The 23,487-nt window shown below is 47.4% G+C and overlaps 1 protein-coding gene across 1 annotated transcript in view; it reads left to right on the top strand.

Moving 5' to 3' along the window:
- The window catches only part of LOC119431476 (sushi, von Willebrand factor type A, EGF and pentraxin domain-containing protein 1-like), a 72,863-nt gene that overhangs the window by 5,762 nt on the left and 43,614 nt on the right, over positions 1 to 23,487 (top strand). The window contains exon 2 of the mRNA XM_037698956.2: positions 10,931 to 11,110. Coding sequence (XP_037554884.1) covers positions 10,931 to 11,110 — 180 coding nt within the window. The remainder of the gene's footprint in view (positions 1 to 10,930; positions 11,111 to 23,487) is intronic.

The following is a 23,487-nucleotide window of genomic DNA, read 5'->3' as shown; positions in this document are numbered from 1 at the left end:
CGAAATGTTTTTGATAAGGCTCTCGTTTATTTGCGTTATACGTATTCGTAAATTATAGAAGTCAGATTTTCCCTCCACGTGTGATTTCCCCCGCAGATTTTCAATGATGCGTGAAATGGTTTGTTCATTCGTGATTCTCACCACAGCCTGCGCCGAGCATTTCACGTTCCTTCCCTTCCACGCCATCTCAGATAAGATCTATGAACGACAGCATCGGCTTATGAGGGCGGATGTCATTTCCCAATAGTCTAGAAGTAATCACAGAACAGTTCATCCTTTGAGTAGGAAATCAGAGGTTTGTTACAACTTATAGATCTGTTAGTGTGGAAGCCGGCTTACTAGTACTCCTAAGACAGCTTCTAAGCCCGAGTATTGGAACGAGTCACGGTGCCTTAACGCCACCACGCATAGACAGAAAAGAATGGAATGCAACAAAGGACGGCTAGATTTTAAACACTTTGCAACCGCTAACTTAAGAAGAACAATTCATGACTAACGTTAAGTACACGAGAGAATGCCACAACTTTTACTTTTGCCCAAGCTTGCGCTAAGTCGAGTTTTCCCGGAAGTATGCTCGGTCGCCATCTTGCTTAGATGGCCCTTGGCATCGTGTACTTAGCTTGCCGCTGTATACATTAAGCGGCAACCATGTGCACGTGATATTCAAGCGACGCGACAAGCAAACCCCGGTGCGCTGTCGCGGCGTGGATCATAGAGATAGATAGATAGATAGATAGATAGATAGATAGATAGATAGATAGATAGATAGATAGATAGATAGATAGATAGATAGATAGATAGATAGATAGATAGATAGATAGATAAGAAAGACAGAGAGGTTGACCTGAGCTAGTATGCTTTAGTCTGCTACTCTTCACTGGGGAAGATGGAAGAAGAGTGAAAGTACTCGGATGAATGATAATAACAGAAGTGGGGAGTGCTGATGTACATTGCACGTGGAGAAACCGCATGGACACGACATCGCGAAATAAAAAGTAGCGATAAATTTTAATTGTTGTCCGAATAAATACAAGCGTGCGCGCCCTAAAGAAATCGCAAACGTATACCACGAGGCCAATGTTTTAACCAAGGTGCAATAAATGTAACTTTAATATGCTGTCATCGCCAGCGAAAATTAATTTCCATGACGCCAGCGCGAAATGCCGCGCAATAAAGACAGAGGCAGCAATAGAGACAGCCTAGCAACGAGCCACTTGGTAGTAATTTAATTACTGTGCTTGCCAGTTGCAGTGCAAGTAATTCTGGGCTACCAAGGTTGACCTCTGCATGTTGACGTCTGTCTATCGAACTCCGCATATTGAGCTTTGAACAAAGAACTTTCAATATCGTATTCTGAAAACGGGTGTCGCGAAGCCTCCAGTATCAGCTCATCGTGACACAGCGAAGACAAAGTCGGCTGGTGGTCTAGTTGTTCGTTAATCAATAAACATAGCATTATTAAGGAGTCAAAGGCTGAACTAAGCAAGTTTAGAGAACCTCTGCTGCGAGGCAAGGACCGATACGCAAAAAAAAAAAAATTTGTGACGTCACACTGCCGTATCTGTGATGCAGTTCCGGCGCGAAATTTAAATATGAAAAAAAAAAAACGGCCTCCATTTTCTCTTCTAGTAATCAACCTCCTACTGCGAAATCACGAAAACAAAGAGTTTCGAACGAATACTTCGTCAGTCTAATTAGGTTACCCGCTTTTCTTTGGCTTCCCTTCATTGCTGAAAAGCAAAGACTTGCGCATTGCGCGGAGGCAACGGTTAATGCTGGTTTGGGCGGTCACGCTGCACGCGTCAGCAAACTTCAGTCCAATCCGAGCGGCTATGCAGCAAAACAGCCAAGGCGCGCGCTGTCACTGTTTCAAAGTATATCCTTGTCCAAATTTTCGATGCCCTCGTTAATCTAAGGTGCCATTTCGTCGGATCATTTTCCTTACTCCAGATGGGCACAAATGCAATTTAGAGTCGTGTTTCCGTGCACGGGAAGCAAATTATCCATACTGCGTTGGCGATACTCGTTAAAGGCGACCCAATTTTCTAGCGCAGTGCAATTTCATAACAAGTTAGGTGCCCGTAACAAGCTACCTGTAACCGTAACCTTATAACCCTTACTTCTAATGCATATACGAAGGCGAGAATGCTTTCGTAACGGTTAGCGCAAAGTGCCTATAGCCAGAACATTACCCATTATTTGTTGTGCCTGTAATAGGACCAAGGTATAACGACTTTATCTTCCACCCATTGTGAGAGAGAAAACGGCCAGCCTTTTATTCAGGAATGGTCCAGGAAGTTCAGGGCCCAGTAGGTAAAGGGATAATGATTATTTTGTAATATGGTTAAAAAAATGAAACATCAAAATGTTAACACCAGGTTAAGTGCTTAGTGAATATATTTCGCTTAAGTGAATACATTTAAGCAACGCGCAAGCCGACCTTGGATAGATGTTTTAGTTTTTACGCACAATTACATTTTCTCTGTAAATGGAATGATGTATACTGTATAGCGTGCTGCGACTTTCAAGCTCTTTGAAGTTTGAATCACGTTATACCTAATGCATTCGAACCCAGTACTTTCCCCCTCTCGCCCCCTCCCCCTTTTCTTAGGGCCACGCATAGGCAACTTTTGAAACAACGCAACAAGTTTTCCTACACACACACACACACAACACAAGAAAAAAAAACTAATAATTTTATGGAGGCACGAAGCGTTTCGTTAGGTACACAAGTTTTAAGTTCCTGTGTAGACTACTACTAAGTGCTCTCGACCAAGCGGTCGCATGGTACAGGCACGTGACCTCTGCGCGCGTGTGTAGACCACAATCGGATAGAAAAAGAACCGAGGCATGGAACGACAACAAATGCTTACTTCTTCAATTCTAGGGTAATGTTCATGGGCTAAAATAATACCTTGAGCTTTTAATTCACAGGATCTCGTCGAAATCTTTCACTTCACGCAATGGTCGTTTGGTGTAATTCCCAGAGTAATCTTGTATTGATCATTAATGGTTAAGCGGGACAATGCATGAGCTCCGAGATCGGACGCGTGCACGCGCCACCCAATCGCGAAGGCCATGGACAGTGTCAATTTCGCTTCCTGTTTCTTTTTTCTTTTTTTTTCTTTGTGAGAAATCTGACGTCCATGGCAACTTGTTATGGGGAAAGCCACAGTATTTTCAAACGGCACCTCTGAATCGGTTAACAAAAGAGCGTGCATAGGTTGACGATTCAAAAGCGCTAAAAACTGAGGTCCATGGCAAATGGACCTCAGTGATGCCAAGGAGAAAGTGCTGCAAAGCATTCGCGGCAGCACTTTTATGTAGAGAGGACCTTGAGAAACGTAGACATCAGGAAGAAAAAAAAAAAGGACTCATTTCCTCAGAAGACAGAAAGAGCATGCTTAATTCATGAGTATACTGGTTTGCATCTATGTAGCTATTGCTCGCGTTTTTTTTTTTTTTCTTTACAACAGTCATAGGAAATATGTGGGTATGGTGCATTTCTTTATTAAAATGAAAATAAAAGACAGAGATGCCACCATATAATGGTGACGGCTACCTTTTTGGCATAGCAGGAACAGTATAAAAAATGTACATACGTATATATAGTAAGATACAACATCCTAGGGCCAAAAATCCACAGCATGTGTATGCGTACGCACGAACATACGTATATAAAAGGCGAAGTCAAGTCGCACCACGCTGAGTTCGTAAACATAGTCGCAAACACACACACACACACACACACACACACACACACACACACACACACACACACACACACACACACACACACACACACACACGTGTGTGTGTGTGTGTGTGGAGAATGAACAGATGATATGATACACACTGATAAAATAATGCAGGCACAGAGATATGACAGTCAAAAAGTGAGCTTCAGCACAGGATACAAACGAGTACAACACGTAATATGCAAGCGTTCACAAATACAAACAATGGAAGCAAGCTGTAGTTACAACTACGTTAACTATTCAGTGTCACATATAGTACTCGCTAAGGTTGCCTGTGTAGGCGAAAAAAGAAATGTTCGAGTGCGTTGATTGCTTTTCGCGGTATTATTTTAGATGGCCAAGAACCCAGAAATCTTGCGAGTAAATACGGTCGGTGAGGATCAATGGACTGTAGCTCTTTTTCTAGGTGCCGTCAATGCGGAACTATAGATAGCCTAGAAACCAGCCTATCTTTCCTTGTATATGTAGGTGTGCATATTTTAACGATACGCGCGATCGTACGCTTGACTTAGCCTAACAAGCACTGCGGTTGGGGCCCCGACGAACGTAACGATACGGATTCGACTGCGTCCGGTTTATGGTTCCCACGCGATCCACACCAGATACTTCCTCGTGCCTTAAACAACAGTCGCCGCCAGCGATACAAATCGATGCATTCCGCGCGCATTCCTTCCGGGCAACGATGCGACGCATTCCAAGACACCCAGCGTAGAAAAGGGGTCACTGCGCACCGCGATGTCATCTTATGGCGCGGTGCTCTGAGCCTTTTTTTTTTTACCAAAGACAAGTGCGGCAGCCAACCCATAACGTGCACAATGACGACAGCAGCGGAACCGCGCCGGGGAACCACAGAGCGTCAAAGAAACGGATCCCAATCGGAAACAGTGCCCACAAACTACGTCACGTATCCAACGTCACGTCATTCGCGCACGCACGTGGATTCGGTGCCGAGTGAACGCGCGCGCCATTGACCCTGATACCGAGACACGCCGGCGCCTCTCTCTCACCCCCTTCACTCATTCTACCTCCCCCCTCCCCCCTCCCGAAACACTCATGCAACGCACTCGTTACACTTGCTACGTAGGCAAACGATGACATCGCCTCCGGCGACGTGTATCCCGGGGGTGTGTGAGAACATTTGGTTTGCACGACGCCGCCGCGCCGAGAGCAAACAATGGCGGGACGAAACGCGTCGGGCACTTGAAACGGTGTCATCGAGCAGCAACAACGGGCCCGCGATGTCTGTTCACGGTACAGGGACCATTGAGTCCGCAGGGCGTGGAAGAAGGGGGTTTAGCGGTGTGGCGGGGGGTGGGAGGCGCCGAGACACCATTACGCCGGTCGGTTCGTTCGTACGTTACACGCGGTATACTAACACCGAGGCGGCTGCGGTGTGTTCTTGAGTCGGTGATGTCACGTTTGATACGCGCTACGCCAGTCGCTGTATAGGGAAGTGACGATGCAAATGCGGTTTGCTGCCGTAAATATCCACCACGAAGAGGACCCGTCGCGGTGTTATAAACACGCTATAGCGAATACTTGTGGCATGCGGGAAGCCCGCAATGGTCCTCAGGAAGACGCCTGCTTATGCGGGCTGGGTTTCATCCGGGCCAGTGATGACACAAGCGAAGGCTGGCACGTCAACTTCATACGTATGTGCCATAAGAATTTAAAGGGCCACAAAAGAAACACTAAATCACTCGAGACAGATAAAGTGTCCTCGAAAACTATAATTTCGCGGTAGCAGGTGATGTCAATGAAAACTATTATAGGTCGTACAGAGACTGTCACTGCCATGTGAAAACATGAAAAAGCGCACGGCACGAGACGCAGTGAAGGAGCACAATACGTCGGCCCCGAGGTACACATACAATTTGGGTGAATCAGGGACGTTTCAGTCTGGAGCCATTGTACTTAGGCAATGACACTTGCCTTTGCCAGTGACCAAGACAAGTCATAGTAAGCCGTTCGAAGCCAGAATGAAGACGTATATAGGCAAATCCAGGTACCGGCCATAGTTCCCATGCTATAGCCCACTTGCCCCATCGTGAAAAAGGCCCGCGGACACTAGCAACATAGTTCCCTCTAGTAAGTTCTGCAGGGAGTCATGGGACGTATTCTGCGACGATCACTTTCGGCGACAGTGGTGTCGCCGCCAGGCGCGCGCTGATTGGCAGCAAAATCGGACGACGTAGTGCTCAACCAGCCAATCAGCTCATCCGATTTTGCTCAACCATCCAATCAGCGTGCGCCTGATGTCCAAGGCGTGGCCAAGGCGATAGTATCGCCGAAGTGGATCGTCGCAGAATCCGTCCCCATATGAACGCACCGCCACGTGCCTCTCGGTGGCTTCGGCGACGAAGGAAATGCTGCGTTTCGCTTTGCGCTGCCGGCATGAGTGTTGAGCGCCAGCGCCGCTCATCGGTGCGCAACCTGTTAGCACCGTAGTGTAAACGCTTGTCGGCATCGCCGACACCAACCTTGGGATCTGCAGCCGCCGCTCGATGACGAGGCTGGATCGACTGGCTGGTCACATGATGTGCGCATGTTGAATGAAGCAAGCGAGGCCGCGGCTTCATCATAAGCCGCCGTCACGAACGATAAGGGGGGAGATTGATACGGGCGATCGCAGCAAGCGCGCGAGCGTGAGGCGTGCATCCTGCCGGGGCCAAGGTTGATTGGCGTGCGGCTGTGACGGTTGCAAGGAGCCTGAATAAGTTTGTAAGCGTAGACTTCATTTGCTGTTCGCACGTTCTATTATAATTGTTAAGTTCGTATAATAAGCAGGTCTTCGTTCAAGTCGATTTATGCTGCTTCTCCGTGCTGACGACTAGTTCGAGCCCGCAATCTTCATTGGGCGAACGAGAAATCGGCATGTAAAAGGAAAACGCCACAAACGCAAGTGACGTCGAACGCCGTTGAATTCAATGAACGCCCGTCGTCCAAGTACACCGAAACACTTCATGCGCGATGTTGTAGCTGCCGTCATCGATAGTTTGCGTATATTTCTAATAACGAATTGCAAATGACCAGTTTTATCGAAAATCGTGTAATTATGTTTCTAATGCGAAAGAAAAGTGTACTAAAGATTCGGTCAAATGGCTTTTATGAAACGTCTTTCGGTGTAACGGCGTTCGATGAAATGAAAAGAACCAGTCGAACAGACCACTTTCAAAAATGTGTACGTCGGCTGCTCTCTGCCAAGGCTGCTTCCCAACCAAAGATTCTTGTTCACAAATTACAGTTTCTCTCAGTCTGTAGTCCTCCCAGAACAAGCGCCAACAGAAATGCTTTCCAAAGAATTCTTCCGAATATTTCATGTCAGCACATTTCTACCACACCTAACCACCAAGAGGCAATCTACGTGTCGCCATTCAGGGGCCTTTACTATACCTTCGCAGAGTAGATGAATTTGGCGGTTGTAAGGGCAAGCTCTTGAATTGAATTTTGGGGTTTTGCGGGTCAAACCCACGATTTGATTATGAGGCATGCCGTAGTGGGGGACTCACTTTGACGGGACCCCAATGCACGGAAACACGGGCCTTTTTTGCATTTCGAGCCCATCGAAATGCGGCCGCCGCGGCCGAGATTTGATCCCGCGACTTCGTGCTTAGCAGCGGACACAATAGCCGCTAAGCCACCGCGGCGGGTAAGCTGTTGAATGGAAACAATTCTGGGCTTAACTAGTCGGTAGTCGAGAGTATGTTGGTCGGAAAAAATCCTTCTCGCGCATGCGCAGAATGTTCAAGCGATAGGCCAACTGAACTTCATTCAAATGTCCGCAACATCACATTCGCCTGTGAGTACAGCACCGAGTAACACAGCTTCAAAGAAACAGGGAGAGAGAGGAACCAATAAGGCGAAGCCTCCGATACGAGAAAGACACAGACAAGCCAAGTCAATCAAACGATGATCGTCGGCACGTGCTTCTCGAGAAACCGATGGCACTGCTTTTCAGCACGTGCGTCCCCCTTTCATACCTCGTTACGTCCTGAAGACCCCAGACGAACGTCCTTGTTCGCCACAACGCGAACACGAGTGGTCGCAGCTGACGAACAAGCGAAATGAGGGGGGAGGAACTCCTTTGTACTCGCTGATCCATTGAGCTAAGTAGTGGGTGGCCAGCCGCCGAACCGGTCTAAGGCAGTGCGCGGCGGCCGCGCGCACAAGGCAGCATCATTGAATTAGCCGCAGACAATAGCGGTTCGCGGAGTACCGGCACCTCCCCTTCACCTCTTTGCCAGGGCCCACGCGCGCTAGTAGACACAGCCTTTCTCTCAAGTTCCGTGCAGCGTTCAGCGCAGTGTATGGCGACCAGTCCAAGGTAAAGAGCATACACTCGAGCACCACGCGGGAAAGCCGCGGCACTGCACCGTTTCTTTAGGAAATTCCGAGGACTGCTCCGCAAACCTCGGTGGCATTCAATTCAGATTCGGCGGAGATCGATGATGCCCAAAAGGCAGCGCTTTGCTGGACTTCAGACACTCTAGGGGGCTCGTAATATACGCAGGATCCGCGTAGCAGCTGCTTCTCGGTATAGTGACTCTCAGCCTTGAAACGACTGGGAAGATTGCATGATAACTGCGTAATGTCGAGTTTGATCACGGCAGAATAAACGTTCAAAAGTGTGGCCTTTCCCAGATAATGTGTTTGGGTGCGATTGGCTTGGCTTTCGTGAGGCAACAGGCTGCCGCAGACCTGTCACGCTGTGCAGGGAATCGGTCTTTTGTGGGGGGCGTTGCAGTGAGCCAGAGAACGTGGCGTCTTGAAGTGGGCGATAAGTTGGCGAAGAAGAGCATAGCACTGCGATCCATTGCTAACCTGAACAAGAGGCACTCCCGCTGTAGCACGTGCTCTATTGCGGACCTTGAAGGAAGTCAGGTGGCCTGTAAGCGTCGGATCCTTTTTGCTCTGCTTCTACTGGGAACCAGCACTGGCCAGGATGCACTAAGGCAGTCTGAGTGTGCAGCTGAACTATGCTGTCACCATCTGATAGGAAGGCCCCCCAAAATGCTACGTCATTTTGGATGATAACAGACGCGCGCCTGTACCACCGTTCGCTTTAGCTCTATGCATCCGGCCAAGCTCTGGCCATACCGCGATGCACGTTGTAGGAGAGCATGCGATCGTATACGTTCTAGCACGTCGGTTCCCAGTGAGGCCAGAATCTGGACACGGCTTAAACTTATGTAGCTGGTTTGGCCCTCAGGAGTGTGTTCTAGACAAGTGTGTTGACCTTGATACTTCAAGATGAGCGCTGAAATTGCATGACGCGAAATGGCAGAATGTGCAGCTGAAAAAAACTGTTTCCACCACTCGCTATAGGCTGCGTGTATGATGTTGCTGTTGGTACGCGATGTTTCAAGCGCTGGTTTCGCTATAGGTTCATCCGGTGACCGTGCAGGTGTAGTCCATATCTGCATCTCGACAACGAACGAAGTTTGTGATCCCTCAAGGCATGGTTCCGAGCAAAAGTGTACACACCAGTAGTTGTCGGAACCGTTCAGAACGACCGTTCACGCTTTGCGGCCGCGCGTGAGGCGCTCGGTAAAGACTAGAGCAGTAGCTGCTGAAGCTTCGCTTTGGTGTTCTCTAACACGAGCATCGACGACTACGGCTGCAAAGCGGAAACTACAGCCTCCGAGGTGGGGTGGCTCCGGATCTACAAGGCTGTGTGTATACACACTCACAAGAAAGTGCGCGGGCTCAACATTGTGTAATAGTGGACGTGCGACAGGCACTTTCCGGTAGCTCTGAAACGAGTTACAGCTATGCAGTGGTATGTGTGTTTATTGTTACAATAAAAAAAAAACTTGCTTATCAGAGCTTAGTTAGCACTGTGATTACGTTTGCTTAGACCTTATCGTTCAATAAAAAGTTTCGCGTCGTGTTTTGCCTGTTTTTCCGGAATATTACTTGCCGATAGGCAACCGAACCAGCCCAGATCTCTTCAACAGTTCACCTGTTCAATGAAATGTCCGACGGCAGGTGGTTTATTTTGGAAATAGCCAGACAAGTTGCCAAGTGAATTATTGAACAATGAGGAGAGAAAACGACCAAGAATAAGCTTGATTAAAGTGTCCTCGTCACCATGTTAGGGAGAGAAAGTTTTATAGTAAATCGACATTAACGTAGCATACACCATGTTCCTCTAGATCATTGCTCCGGGCGATCTGATGCCTGCTCGACGCCTGGGAGGTGCTGTTCTCATGGAGCGGCGGTGTCTGGCTAACCGGAGCGATTCACGCTGATTTGCAACTCCGAAGCGTGTTAATTCCATTCATATATTTCAATTACATTTGGTTAGCGTGATGCATGTCTCGGACTGGTGATATCGCGGTAATGCATAGTAATAATGCGCCAGAAGGCCACTTTGGGGGAGGCAAGTATTACAAAAATCTCGATTTGTGTCAACCTTAGTTCTTTTTAAATTTCACTTTCTTCAATGTGTGTCCGCAGCAGCAGTAATCCGGCGAAATACATTGCCATTTCAGTGGCGTGAATATAATGGGCACACTTCAGCATTACCTCTGCGAATTAGTTCCAGCAGCGGCTAATCACTCCGAGCCCGCTAAGGTAAGCGAAAATTTAGGGGCTCCCAACAGCGTCGGAGCAGCGCCACGAAGGAACCAGCTACTCGAATACCGAGCCGAATCGTGCTCGCAGACTCTATTCAAACGCTACGTCAAAGCATAACTTTACAAACGGCGTGGCGACGTCCGAAGAAACAACTTGTGTGCGTTTCCATAGCTTCGAATATCGCCACTACAGCACAAAAATGCCGGCGGGTTTCGCGCCGAGAAAGAGTCCAGCGGCGCACATTTGTCTTAGCTGGAAGCGAATAATTTTGCCATCAGCTTGAAGCCACAAAAGCTACATTCTCGCCATTTCTGTTGCTCCAAGCAAGAGTGCGTATGCAGTTTCGATGCTAGCACATCGCGGGCAGAGCGGTCCCTCCGCGATAGTGTTTCTGAATTCGCCGGGCGTGGTGCTGATAGTTCTTGCTCCGACACGCCGCCTGGGCAATGTCAGGAGCATATTGAAGGTGTTTATCTTTCGTGTCGTTTCTTTTTTTTTTCTTGATACTGCAGCGTAATTTCATTCATGCCCCTAAATTCTTGGCTAAAAAACGGTAATCAACGCAAATCTTTTGCCATTCTTTTTTCCAGCAGATGGTGGCTGCGGCTATCCAGGATGCCCGGCTCACGCCACTGTCACCTTCTCGCGTGATGATCTGGCCCCGGCTACAGTGGCCACGTACGCCTGCGACCCCGGATACGAGCTCCTGGGACCCTCCCGGAGAGTCTGCTCCGGGAACGGAACCTGGGTTCCCGTCGGAGTGCCTTTCTGCGGTGAGTACTTGCGCTTGTGTGCATTTCACTAGCGATACATTTAGCGACAAGAAAAGGCGTCACTCGCTGCAAATTATGAAAGATGATTAAGTTTACTTCGTGTATTCATCATAACTGAATTATAAATGAAAGCGATTGGATTGAGTCCACGTAGTCGAGTGATTCCTCCGTGTTAAAAGAAAAAAAAAAAAAAAGATACTGCGAGAGCAGTGGCATAGTGTAATTCGGTGGACTACAAACCCGAGCCTTTGTTCCATTGACAACCAACTGAAGCTGCGCCTTCGGCACGGCTAACCACGACGTGACGTAACTCTCGTGTGTCATCAAGCGGCTTGGAGTAGCATTCACAAATGCCTACTCCTTCCTCATCGAATGGTCGATGCAGTCCCGAACGTGGAGTTTGTGGGTGCAAAGAGATGATCGCGCGCCTTCTTTGCGAATGCTCTCGGTTCGGTGCCCAACGCTCTGCGCCCGACAAGTTACACATCCTTCTAGATACAAAAAAATAGAATCCTTGGACCCTGGTCCGAGCCGAGGTCAGATCGAATTGCCTTTGGTGAATGTATGGATACTCTATAAAAGAATAATGCTTGCGAAGCACCTTCATCGTGTTTTGTTTCTGCGGATATATTCTTCTCATGCATTCTCTTCTTTTCTCCTCATCTCTTCTACCACTTTGTCTTCATCCAAGTGCATAATAATCAACAGGACAGTTAGTCTGGTTGATCTCTCTGCCTTTCATTTCTTATTCTATCTCTCTCTCTCTCTCTCATGCATATTATATCTCTGATGCTATTCTATCTCTGATGCTATTCTATCTCTGATGCTATTCTATCTCTGATGCTATTCTATCTCTGATGCTATTCTATCTCTGATGCTATTCTATCTCTGATGCTATTCTATCTCTGATGCTATTCTATCTCTGATGCTATTCTGTATCTCATGCTATTCTGTATCTCATGCGATTCTGTATCTCATGCGATTCTGTATCTCATGCGATTCTGTCTCTCATACGATTCTGTCTCTCATACGATTCTGTCTCTCATACGATTCTGTCTCTCATACGATTCTGTCTCTCTCTCTTGACGCATATGTAGCTTAGCAGCTCAAGAGGAATAGTAAATTAGGCTGTATCAGTAAAATACGTTCGTGGAATAGCAAGAAGGCCAACTCTGAGCGTGAGAGAAGGCGGAGTGAGCAAAAAAAAAAAAAAAGTGGTAATCGAATCGCGAGAGACGGGTTGATGGCGACGCTGCCTATAAGTGACCCCTCTCCAGCTCACCATGACCTCATGGATGTGACAGTACTTATCTGGGTACAGTTAACTCTTTATCGCTAGAGTGCTTTCCAATGAACTGTTCTAATTGAACCGTATACTGAACGTCACCAAGTTTCCAGAAATCTTCCTGTACCAAAGCTTCTCAGATACGAAGGAAGACTGACGTTTTCGACGTCACACTGGCAAGCCAACGGGGAGGTTTCAGCACAGAGGTTTAAAAAAAAGGATAAGTCTGGAGTAAACATTACCCACTGATAAGTAAGTTTGAACTAGGTTTTGCAACAATGCCGTATCACTCTAAATTTATTTACGAGTTGTCCGGATTTGTCTATTTAAGCATATTGGTTAAAACTACCATCTACGCCTGTGACTACTGGACGCTAGCCCGTTGCTTGGCCATTTGCCGAGTCGTACTAACACTACCTAGATAGCACAGGGCCTGTGCCCTCTGATCCATGACGTCATGCTAACTGGCCAGACTGCCATAGAATCGAATGGAGATGCTCCCGAGTAAGCCGCGGCGATTTTGACGTCACCGCTTTCGTGAGACCAGCCTTGGCAATGGAAATTTAAGGGCATATTAGCATGAAGACATGAAATAGAGTGTACAGGCATTGTGCTGTCTAGGTGGCGTTGGTTGTACGCGTGACCAATGCTCAGAGTCAGAGTTTCCTACAAGAGCCGCGATCGTTGTGCTACTGTAGGAACAATGGCTAGTGCATGGATTTGTCTAATCTCCGTGCTTGTGGCTTCAGACTTTCTTCCGCCGTTGTTTATTACGCTTTATCTTTACTAAATTTCAAAGCACTCACAGTTTTATAAACAAAGCAAGACAAGCAGTCTCCGTGCACATGCCCAATCATTGCGAATCGTTGCGTTTATAACTCCCCACTGTTGTTGAAAACGATCAACTTGCAAAGTCGCGAAGCCGTGTGGAGCCAAACGAACAAAGTTCTTGAGCCAATCCAAGTATAAGTACGCAGCACTTTCCTTGCAGGCTGAAACGTCCTACTTGCAGCTCCGGTAGGCACTTGATCCAGAGATCCATCTAGTAATTCTTGTAGTGAACTTTATGCCAGGGTGATGAATAAAACAAAGATAAAAAAAGAAGAATAATGTTGATGGGAGGTATACACACAGAGACCTATGACGCGTAGTATCTAAATACATTTAAGGTTTTCGTACCTCTTGTATCACAGTACGGCACATCCATTACGGGGACTGGCCAAGAATGGGCACACATAACCAGTGATATATACTCAGCGTTACACATTCACAGGCACACACACAGTTGCAGATACCCAGTGCCATATATATATATATATATATATATATAATATATATATATATGCCCAGCGATCGAGTTGCTTAATAGGCCCAAGCAGCAGCCATCAGCAAGTTGTCAATTTGGGCCCGTACGCAGCGGCCCGAGTTGTCTACATACACAAATATAGCCGGCCAGGAAACGACGACGGAACGCCAAACCCCGTAGAAGTGTTAAATAAAGCCTCGCTAAAAAAAAAAAAAAAAAAAAAAAGTTGGTTAATCGAGTGTACTCGCAGCATGCGGCGCATAGCTCGGCATTCACCGATGCGAAACAGGTTTCATGCCCACGAAGATCACGAGGCGGCGCTATAAGCGGCTGTGTGGTGGCGGCCGTTCTTGAGATACTCATTGCCAAGGACGAGCAGCTGTCACTCAACGCAACAGTGCCGGCCAGGTCGGCGTACCACCGACGCACGGTTCTTCCCGAGTCGACGGCCTTCGTTCGACCCGGTTACGCGAGCAGCCGTCCGAAGTTGACGAATTAAACGTCAAGTTTCCGAGCGCCGGAAAGATCGCGGAAGTGTTCGAGATACGTCCGGCGCTTCGGTAATCAATGTAAACGAAAAAAGTGCGCCTACGAAATGTATAAAAGTAATGCCGTTTTGAAGACTAACGCTGGTGGGATGACCTTGTGCGCACACATGTATACAGCTACAGTGACCTCTTTCTGGTTTGAATAGTCTTGACGTGGGAATTGACTAAAGGTATGACGTTCATCACGATTCTCACCTTCCGGACGAAAGCTGCGGCTCCGCTAGTCAAGGCATGTGAAGAATGTTTGCATTTTCGACCGAGTGTTCCTTGATCCAGTAACAGGGCTTGTAGAAAACTACAGCATAGGGAGGTTTACCTGTGACCTTGCGCACATATTTGAAGTTGTTCGTCGCTTCGGAAACGGTGAATGTGTTCCTCTTAATGCCCTAGTTTGTTTTTCGTGAATTTCAATCTCGGTTCGGAGTCCCCTGTGTAATGTTGTCAAATTTTTATCCAGCGGCCGTGGTTGAACTCTCGGTTCCTCTAAACCGCATTGTCGTCCTGTATTCTTAAGCAATTAAGTAGTTCCGTAGTGCCGAATGGATGCTGCCGAAACTCACGACGTCACGGGCAACTACATGTGGCGAAAACTACCTGGTGGCATGGATATCATCCTGTCAGTTTCACCCTGTCAGTTTTGTTCTTTCCTTGCTCACCTGTTCTCCGCAAACTACAAGACTAGACTTTCCTGTTTTACAAAAGTAACTTCCAGTTCACTTTAACCAATTTCTTTTTATTGTCTAGCGTGTCATCTTAAGTTACTCGCGGCGTCCAACTTAAGTCACCAGATACACTGTTTTTTTTTTTTTTTTAGAACAGCCTGTTACGGTATGGTTCTTTATGGCAAGAATGGCGTAAGAGAAACGAAACGCCATTGTCGTATCAAATAAGATCGAAAAAAAAGAAAGAGAGCGACAAACATGTTGGCGCTGTATTTTTTCAACCCGGCGAGACCACAGTACTGTATAGACTATAGTCCAATACACGCTAGCCCGACGAAAGTTGGGCGAATTGAAACGACTGTTCGCATCTATTCTTGTCGTCTACTCCGCTCACGCAGAAGTAAAACTCTTGCCGTGAAAGTCGCAGTTCAGCCAGCTACATCGTTGAGAAGCTCGGTGTAAAAAAAAAAGACAACAAACAAACGAAACACGACGGACGAAATCTGTTCTGCTCACACCGCACGACTTTCACCGCAAAAGCGTATCATTTGCTGCGTGTGGCTCCCCGCATTTTTACACGGTGCATCGCGAAAAGTACATTTTCTTCTCATTTTCCTCTCGTCGGCGCTCCTCGCGCCACAATAACACGATCTTGAACTCGGGGCTCACGGACGCCCCATATTGGAAGAGTCCGAACAAAAATAGACACAGAGTGCTTCACACTACTTCCAGGGCCTGATCGCGGGGCTCCTCACGCAATATATATATATATATATATATATATATATATAGCAAGATTCAGAGTGCCCGTAATAGACGGTGACCGACCGACGATGCACTCATGGACGGGAGACCCTTACACGGTCTTGAGCAACGATGCCGACTCGTGGCTGCTTCCGCCAGCGAAGAGCAGTCACGACTGCGTCGGCACGCCCTACGTCGGTGACAGCGAGGCGACTTCCAAAAATAAAATAAAAGTAATAATAAAAATAAGAAACCGAGGAGAGACAACGACATATATCTTCGACTCGTTCGTATGTAGAGAGCGAGAGAGACAGAAACCTCGCAACAAAACAAAAAAGTGAAAAAAAGGGAGGAGAGGTACTCCGACGACAACTCTCTTTCGGACGAGCGCTGATGTTCCGGAGGGCGCCCATTTTTTTCTTTTTTTTTTCCACGTGTTGTATTGATGCTACTTTTCTTTTGTTATCCGGTGGCTGCTATATGGAAAGGCTTTCGTCCGAGGCGCATCCGAGCGTGCCGGCAGCAGGACAGGGACCGCTCGGCAGCGGTCTGTCGTGTGGTCGAGCGAAACGTCGGTTTTTTCCCCTTGACTGAACCGCACGACGCCGGTCCAGCAGACTGCGCTTGTCTGGGCTGAGCTCAGGCAAACAAAGCTGTTAAGCACGCTGAGCACAAACGCACGCATTTGACGTCGGGGGGCCATAAAAAAAGAAGGCAGCGGGACAAGGGACACACGCCAAAGAGAAAGAAAATAAAGAATGACTGTATGAGGGCACGTGCATTAGGCATCGCTTGTCTGCGTGCATGCAAGAACGACTCGTCGAGTGTGCCTACACAAAGAATCGTGCGACTTGCGACAGGGCAACCATATCCTGTAAGCATTGTTGCGCTTAAGGTTCCGTCTGTAGGGGGCGTGCTGGTGGAGGCATAGATTTTGTCTATACCCGGATTTCCGAGCCACTTGCGTGCCGTTCGCAAGCTTCGTTGTGAATGCCGGATTGACTTAGGTCTTGGGCCATTGTTCCTTGTCAGCTAAATTTGACCACGATTGCTATGACATCGCACTATTCACGCTTGGCGTTGCCGCTCCAGCTTGCTGTACAGCGTGTCACGTCTGTATGCGGGAATCATACGAGACCCTCCACTTTGGAACGGTAATGGCATGGTATTAATTTATACATAGTCGCATGTTCATTCTTTTCGCTATTAGCGACTGGAGGATCGTTGAGTGTTTTTTGTCTCTTTCGGTTGCGATCCAGAATTTTGCCTCTCGGTGCCTTGAGAATCATTCCTCTTATTCCGTCGTGGGAACGGCTGGCTTCTGTCAAATGGGTTTGAAAATTCACGTAGAAGCTCGCGCCACTGCAGTCGGAACCGGTTATATAACGGAACGCGCTTACACACTGAAATTGACAATATGTACCAGGTAATTGGATATACCGAAACTCGCCTATACCGAACTCGAACTTTCGTGATGCGTTCCCTTTTGCACGGATTTGCCAACTCCAGTGGGAAAAAGACACAAGTAAAGAATCCAATTACTTCAAAGCAAGGCTACACGCGTAGTAGGGTTGTAATTTTTTGACAGCGCTTCGAAAACTGTTTCTCAGCTTTACTTCTTAGAACGGCATTCTTGATGCGCGATATTGCGATGTTGGCACACAGTACCGGCGCAGTACGTCCCCGCCGGAAATATGACTCCCGAACGCAGCCTTTGAGGCATGCAAGCAGCCTTTGGCCCCCGGCTCGATACAACCAATGAACAGTTCGTTATGAGCGAGCTATTTTCACACGAGTTTCGGTCAGTAAGTTTCGCATGTTCGATGTAGGAAGTAGTTCGCTTTATCCGGGTTCGACTGTAACGCACTCCAGGTCACGTCATCAATGCTAAGCTCCAGATGGGGACTGAAGTTGTATATCGCAGGTCGAGATACAAACATTCGACCTTTCAAGAAACACAACATTGCAAGAACCTAAGGCTCGGTTCTTAACAAGTGTTATTACTTTCGCTTTCCTTCTTGAAGTGAGATACCCGTATATGAATATCTATTTTAACCGTCCCTTTCAATTGCACGATCACCGGCGCTGCGAAACCTTAGGCGCCGAAATGCCACCACAAAACCTTGCTAAAAAAGGTGTCCTCCAAGTAAACCCTAAACAGGCTTTGCGTAGCGAGCGGTTTTCCGCGACCAACAAGCATGCAGCAAGGAGACGATACAAGAGCCGCAGCTCACGATTTTTGAACCCATTGGTGTCTCGCGATTTTTTTTTTTTTTTTGAAAGACCTTCGCGCACAAAGCCGCGTAGCTTTGAAGCGCGCGTGTCCGTGATGGCGCACCGAAACACCACCGGGTCGTAAACTTGCTTTGTGTTTTCTTTTCTCGCTCTAAAAGAGCGGGAAAAAGAATTTTCTGCGAAGCAGTTGCCATTTTATCTTCGACCTGAGCAGCTGCACCAGGTCGTTATGTGTGTTGGTCGGTATACCGAAAATGGACCTGCGGGACAAAAACAGTTTCGAGCGGGGAGGGGGGGGGGGGGGGGTGACGCTCGGAATTGCTTTGTAGAGTTGAGCCACACCGACACTTTTATTATTACTTCATTACGCTTTTTTTTTTTCTCGCAAAACCACGCGCTTGACTCTTCGGCTTGCTATTTCGTTCTTGCCACGCAGTGCAGAATAGAGCATCGGCAGTACAAATGGTGGCGAAGCTGGAGCGAACCGCTTTGCAGAAAAGGCAAAAAAAAAAAAAAAAAACGACCCAGCAATGCCTTCTGATCGTCTGTCTCGGTTTCGTCTGCTTATACCCATGTTAGTCTATTTTTTTTTTTTTTTGAGAAGCGATAACTTAGGCCTATACAGAGGCACCCTTCGATTTGTTTTGTCGTGTGCTCCGACTTCGTAACACCGAGTTCCAGGCCTATACCTTTCGGAGATTTCACATATACGGGGGAACACAAAAAAGAAATAGCTTACTTTTTTTTTGGCAGAACCGTTCAGAAGCGAGCAAGCCTCCCCTCCCCAGGAAACGATTTACCAAGCTCTACAATGACAAGTGGCCAGCATGGAAGCCCAAACGAAAATAAAATACACGAGTAAAGTTGGAGAAGAGAAGACGTGCACCTGGCGTTGCCGACGCAACGTATACGAGAGGGTGGTTTCAAAATAGGCGGGACGAAGAGATAGGCCTGGAGGAAGCGAGGCAACCGACGTTCCGGGTCACATACATCGAGACGGCGGCAGAAGCCGACCGAAGCCCAACGCCCGCTTATACGAGCGCTGTCTTGTTTGGATGTTTGTTTTTCTTGTCTCGTTTACTCTGCTCGCACCTCCCCTCCCCCTCCGCCCCAACCTTCGGATGCTGCGTTTCTCCTCCCCTTCACGAAATACCTGTTCTTGCCGGGAATTCTCGCCCAGACAGCTAGCTACGCATCCTCACGCAATAGGAACGTATATACCGTATGAACCCGCGTTTCCTACTTTGTCCCAGACGCGCGTTTCGTGCCTTGTTAATCGTCGCTGTCTGGTCCGCATTGGTTGCCCCAATATGAACGCTTGTTTCTTAAGCGCTTTTTTGTGCACTGTACATTGGTTCGAATTCCTCTCGTGTTTTTTTGTTTGTTTGTTTGTTTTTCTTGAACGATGGCGCGAATTGTTACAGTTCGGCATGCGAAACGATTACTTCCCCAGAGCACAAAAACAAGGTTCTTAAGCGTCTTTTGCGGCACTTTGCGATGGTTCTCGGTCTTTCAATTTTTTTTTTCTTCTTCAATTGCGGGCATTGTTATAGTGCCCCAGAGCACAAAAACGGGATTTGTACACGAAGCGGGCAAAGCTTGACCGAACGCAAACAGCACGGCATTGTAGTCATCGATGCGCGTTCAGCTGCTATAGTATTTAGGAAGATAGAGGTATGCAGGATACAGGTATTGATATGCTGGATGCGAAACTATTTTCAAAATCGCGCACCAGGGTATTTCGAGCGGCTTGTTCGGCAGCGCGCATTCGCAGAGGATTCCGACAGCCTCAGAGGCATCTCCGGTACATTTGTGCCTTATCGAATATGAGCAAAGTGCGCGTGCGAGAAAATCGATGCTGGAACGTAGCGCGAGAGCTGGCGTTGCAAAGACGTTTTAAATACCGTGGTATTGTGGTGCACCTGAGCTGTATGATTCTGCGAAACGAGACGAAGCTAGGAAGTTTCATAAGCTAGCGGTTCTTTTTTGGCTGCGTTGACGCTGTAAGCTGTTCTTCCGGAAATATGCGCCTGAGCAAACGCTAAAAGAAAATGAAGTATTGGAAGTTCTGTAGCCTCACGCTTTTCAAGAGCTGCGGATTACACCTGCACTCGATGTAGCGCGCAATAATGTTCTCGCGAGACAACATTTACTTTAGGCTGAGCACGTGGGAAGGTTCGTGACATGGACGTAACAGCTTTTTTTTTTTTAATGGGAAAAAAATTCAACTGCCTCGTTATTTGTAGTCTTTCGGGGAATGTTCACTGGTAGGAAAAGTCGCCCTGATCTCAGTGATAAAGGCTGGGTAATAATCTTCAAGAAACGAACTCGAGGCTATATTAGTAACGCTGCTAACACATAAGTCACTGCACATCGAACCTGCATAGTTTATTATGTGCTGAACGTATAAGCTTACAATGACGGACACGCGCTGTATCAGGGCACCATGATCCCTGAGCAATTTCAAGCAGCATGTTCAGCATGGATCAGTACTATTTGCGTTTTTCTTTCGTCCCACGGTAACCGTCTTTAATACTTTGTTTGTTTGCTTGTTTCTTTCTTTCTTTCTTTCTTTTCATATAAATCTGCATTATTTGTCAGCTTTGTCGTTTCTAATATGACGTAGCAGAAACCTTGCAACTGCGCCATTAGGCACGCGTGATGATGAGTGCGTGTTACCTGAGATTGCCCAAACAAATTTCTTGCACCTTTTTGATGTAAATACCGTGCTACCGATAACACGGGGTAACTGCTTCGGCGACGCTAAGGCCAACGGAAGGATTGGGTTAAGTGAAATACACGTTCCAGTGATTTGCCCTGACGTCGCTGATAGATGCGAGAAATTATGCGTCCCTTGAACGGGACGTATAACTAACTGGCAGTGTGCCGAGTACAATGCAGACGTGTCATTGACCCCTCCTGCTGTTGGACGCAAGGCGTCTTTTGTGGTACAAGAAGGCAATAACCTACTGCAGACTGAGACTTCGAGTTAGTGCAGGGACCGCCATGGCCAGTTTTTGCACTCGCGTCACGCGCCGTGTTTGCGACGCTCGAGGAAGTTTTCACGCCAGCAAACGCGTTACGCGTCGCCTTAAAGCAAGAAAAAAAGAAAGAAAGAAAGGAAAACAACAGATATTAAAAGAAAAGCCCTCGCCGTGGACACGTACTTTTTAGGTTTTTGAAGGGAAACTGCAATATCTGGTCAGATCTAAATTTGTTAAAAAACGGTTAGTAGATGACACAGAATCGATTGCGGCAAAGGCATAAGGCTAGCACTCATACACATGCTTCTTGAAAGAAAAAAAGTATTCCGTAGCAGACGACCCAAAGCATTGCGAATTAAAGGAACAAGCAGCAACACGAATAAACAAAAATACACCTTAGCAGACGACACGCACACCTAGCGGCTTGCTGCGCGTCTGCACTATGTAATGCGAATATGACGTCAATCATAGAATCCCACGTGGTTGGCTAGAATCTGTCCCAATGTTACTTTTTTGTTTTCCTTTAAGATGTGCGAGAGCGTCCTGAAAGTGCAGAGGCACGCATCCTAGAATATACCATGTGTCCCACGTACCTTGTGCCAAAATGTAAATGTGAGCAAGTGCTACGTAGCTGTACAGAACCAAGGTAATGTTTGCCTTCGCTGGCTTGGAATCAAATCAGACGTTCTTTTCTTGTATTTCGTCTAATTACATAATTAGGCATTAATTACAATCAACTGCTCAATAATTGTCTTCAAAGCAAAAGTGTCAATGAGAAAATTGCAGACCATCTTGAAAATTTGCAGATCCGGCTTTCTGTTGCTCAATAATTTCTAGACAAATGTTTGTTCTAAGCCTGAAAAAAAAAAAAGCCCGCGAAATACAACAAGCGGCACGCACACACAGTATTTGAGCAGTTGAATAATCAATACTGAATAGTAAATAATTGTGTAAATATGAGAACAAAAATACTCTGGCTTGTTGCAAGCGACGGCAAACACCATCACCATGGTTCTTTCCAGCTACGTGGCAGTTGCATATTTTAAATTTTGCCACAGGTTTCGTGGGACGCCCAACATATTCTTGATACAAAACCGTGGCACCATCTATCGCGATAATTGGGAGTAGAAAAAAAAGTGATTTTCTTCGCTCTGTCATGGCCGCCGCCGACAGGCCATTCTGGTTTGGTCGCGAAGGTAAGCATGGATGTTAATCGACCCACGAAGCTTACCTTTATGAACTTTACACGATAATGTATGGTCGGGTATGCTATATAGAGCGTTGAGTTTCCGAACAAACTGATTAGTTGTCCGTAACACTCCCGTTGAGCCTTTAATAAAGCGTGCTTCATAATGCTTCATGCCTAATGTGCGGGACAAAGCGTCTACCGGGAACAAGCGCTTCGCGTATTGCCTGTTACACGACGTTCCCTGCTAGTCAGCTTCCTAAGAACTGTAGGAATTGTATAGAAGCTCACCGCATTCTATTTGGGAAGCGAAACTTGGCCCGGTTGCTGCTGGCATTGTCGGTGAGTCACACGCGCCAAACTTTTCACAACGTCTCCGCATACCTGCGCGAGTTGTTGAAAGTTCTGGAACGGCGGCGAACACGTGAGCACACAACCAGAGTAGCACAAGAATGGGCGATATGGGAAAATGGCGGCGAAAGCGGCAATGACTGTTATAGCGAAGCGGTTATACGAACCGGACAAGCGGCTGCAATCGCTGCCACAGTGATAACGTCGAAAACGCCGCCGGGTGGCAAGGCGGCGTTTTGTTGTAGAAACGTTTGCTCTCCTGCTGGGTGTAGAAACGTTTGCATTGACTAACTGCACATATTTTACAGCGCAGCTGTTTACCTCTAGCCCCCCCGTGTGCATGCCCCGCATGTGTTCCCAGGGAGGGAGTACCCTGGTCGGCTTACGTCCCTATCACGGTGCGTGGACAGGAATGCGTGGGCCGATCCCGGAGATAGTGCAATACCGGGCTGACCCGCGGTGGAGGTGAGCAGCTTCGAGCACTCCGCCAACTTCCAAAAATAGGTTTGATAGTGCAATACCGGGCTGACCCGCGGTGGAGGTGAAGCAAGCTTCGAGCACTCCGCCAACTTCCAAAAATAGGTTTAGTTTCTTGGGTCCAAATAGAACCACATAATTTCGGCGTTGTAAGGGACGCACTATATGTATAAGAAGGTGCACTTAGTGTAGCAAGTTGGTCTTCATGCGCTTTCTTGCTTTCTTTGTTTTGATTCCTGTTTGACGAATAATGAGAGAGGGGGGGAGGGGCAAGGTGGTAACGGCGCCTGTGCACGTGGCCTGCACTTCTGTGGTTATAACGTCACGCGCGTTGGAAGAGCCGGCGCGGCTGCAGCAGCGGTTGCGGAAGATGCATGTGAGGTGCGGTGACCACTGTGGCTCTTGTGTCGGCGTAGTGTGGTGCTGTTTAAAAAAAATGTATTACTTCATATTGTAGGCCGCCTATGTATGCAGCCTAAACAGCTTCGCTGGTAATCAATCCCAATATGAATGTTGCGGCCCCACGTATTTTAAAGCATTTATTCCTACATTCGGATGCACACTGTCTCGCCGTAACGTACAAATTCACTTTATGCCTA

Source organism: Dermacentor silvarum, chromosome 10, assembly GCF_013339745.2.
Source record: "Dermacentor silvarum isolate Dsil-2018 chromosome 10, BIME_Dsil_1.4, whole genome shotgun sequence".
NCBI classification, from domain to species: Eukaryota; Metazoa; Arthropoda; class Arachnida; order Ixodida; family Ixodidae; genus Dermacentor; species Dermacentor silvarum.
This window is presented reverse-complemented; position numbering and strand designations above follow the sequence as displayed.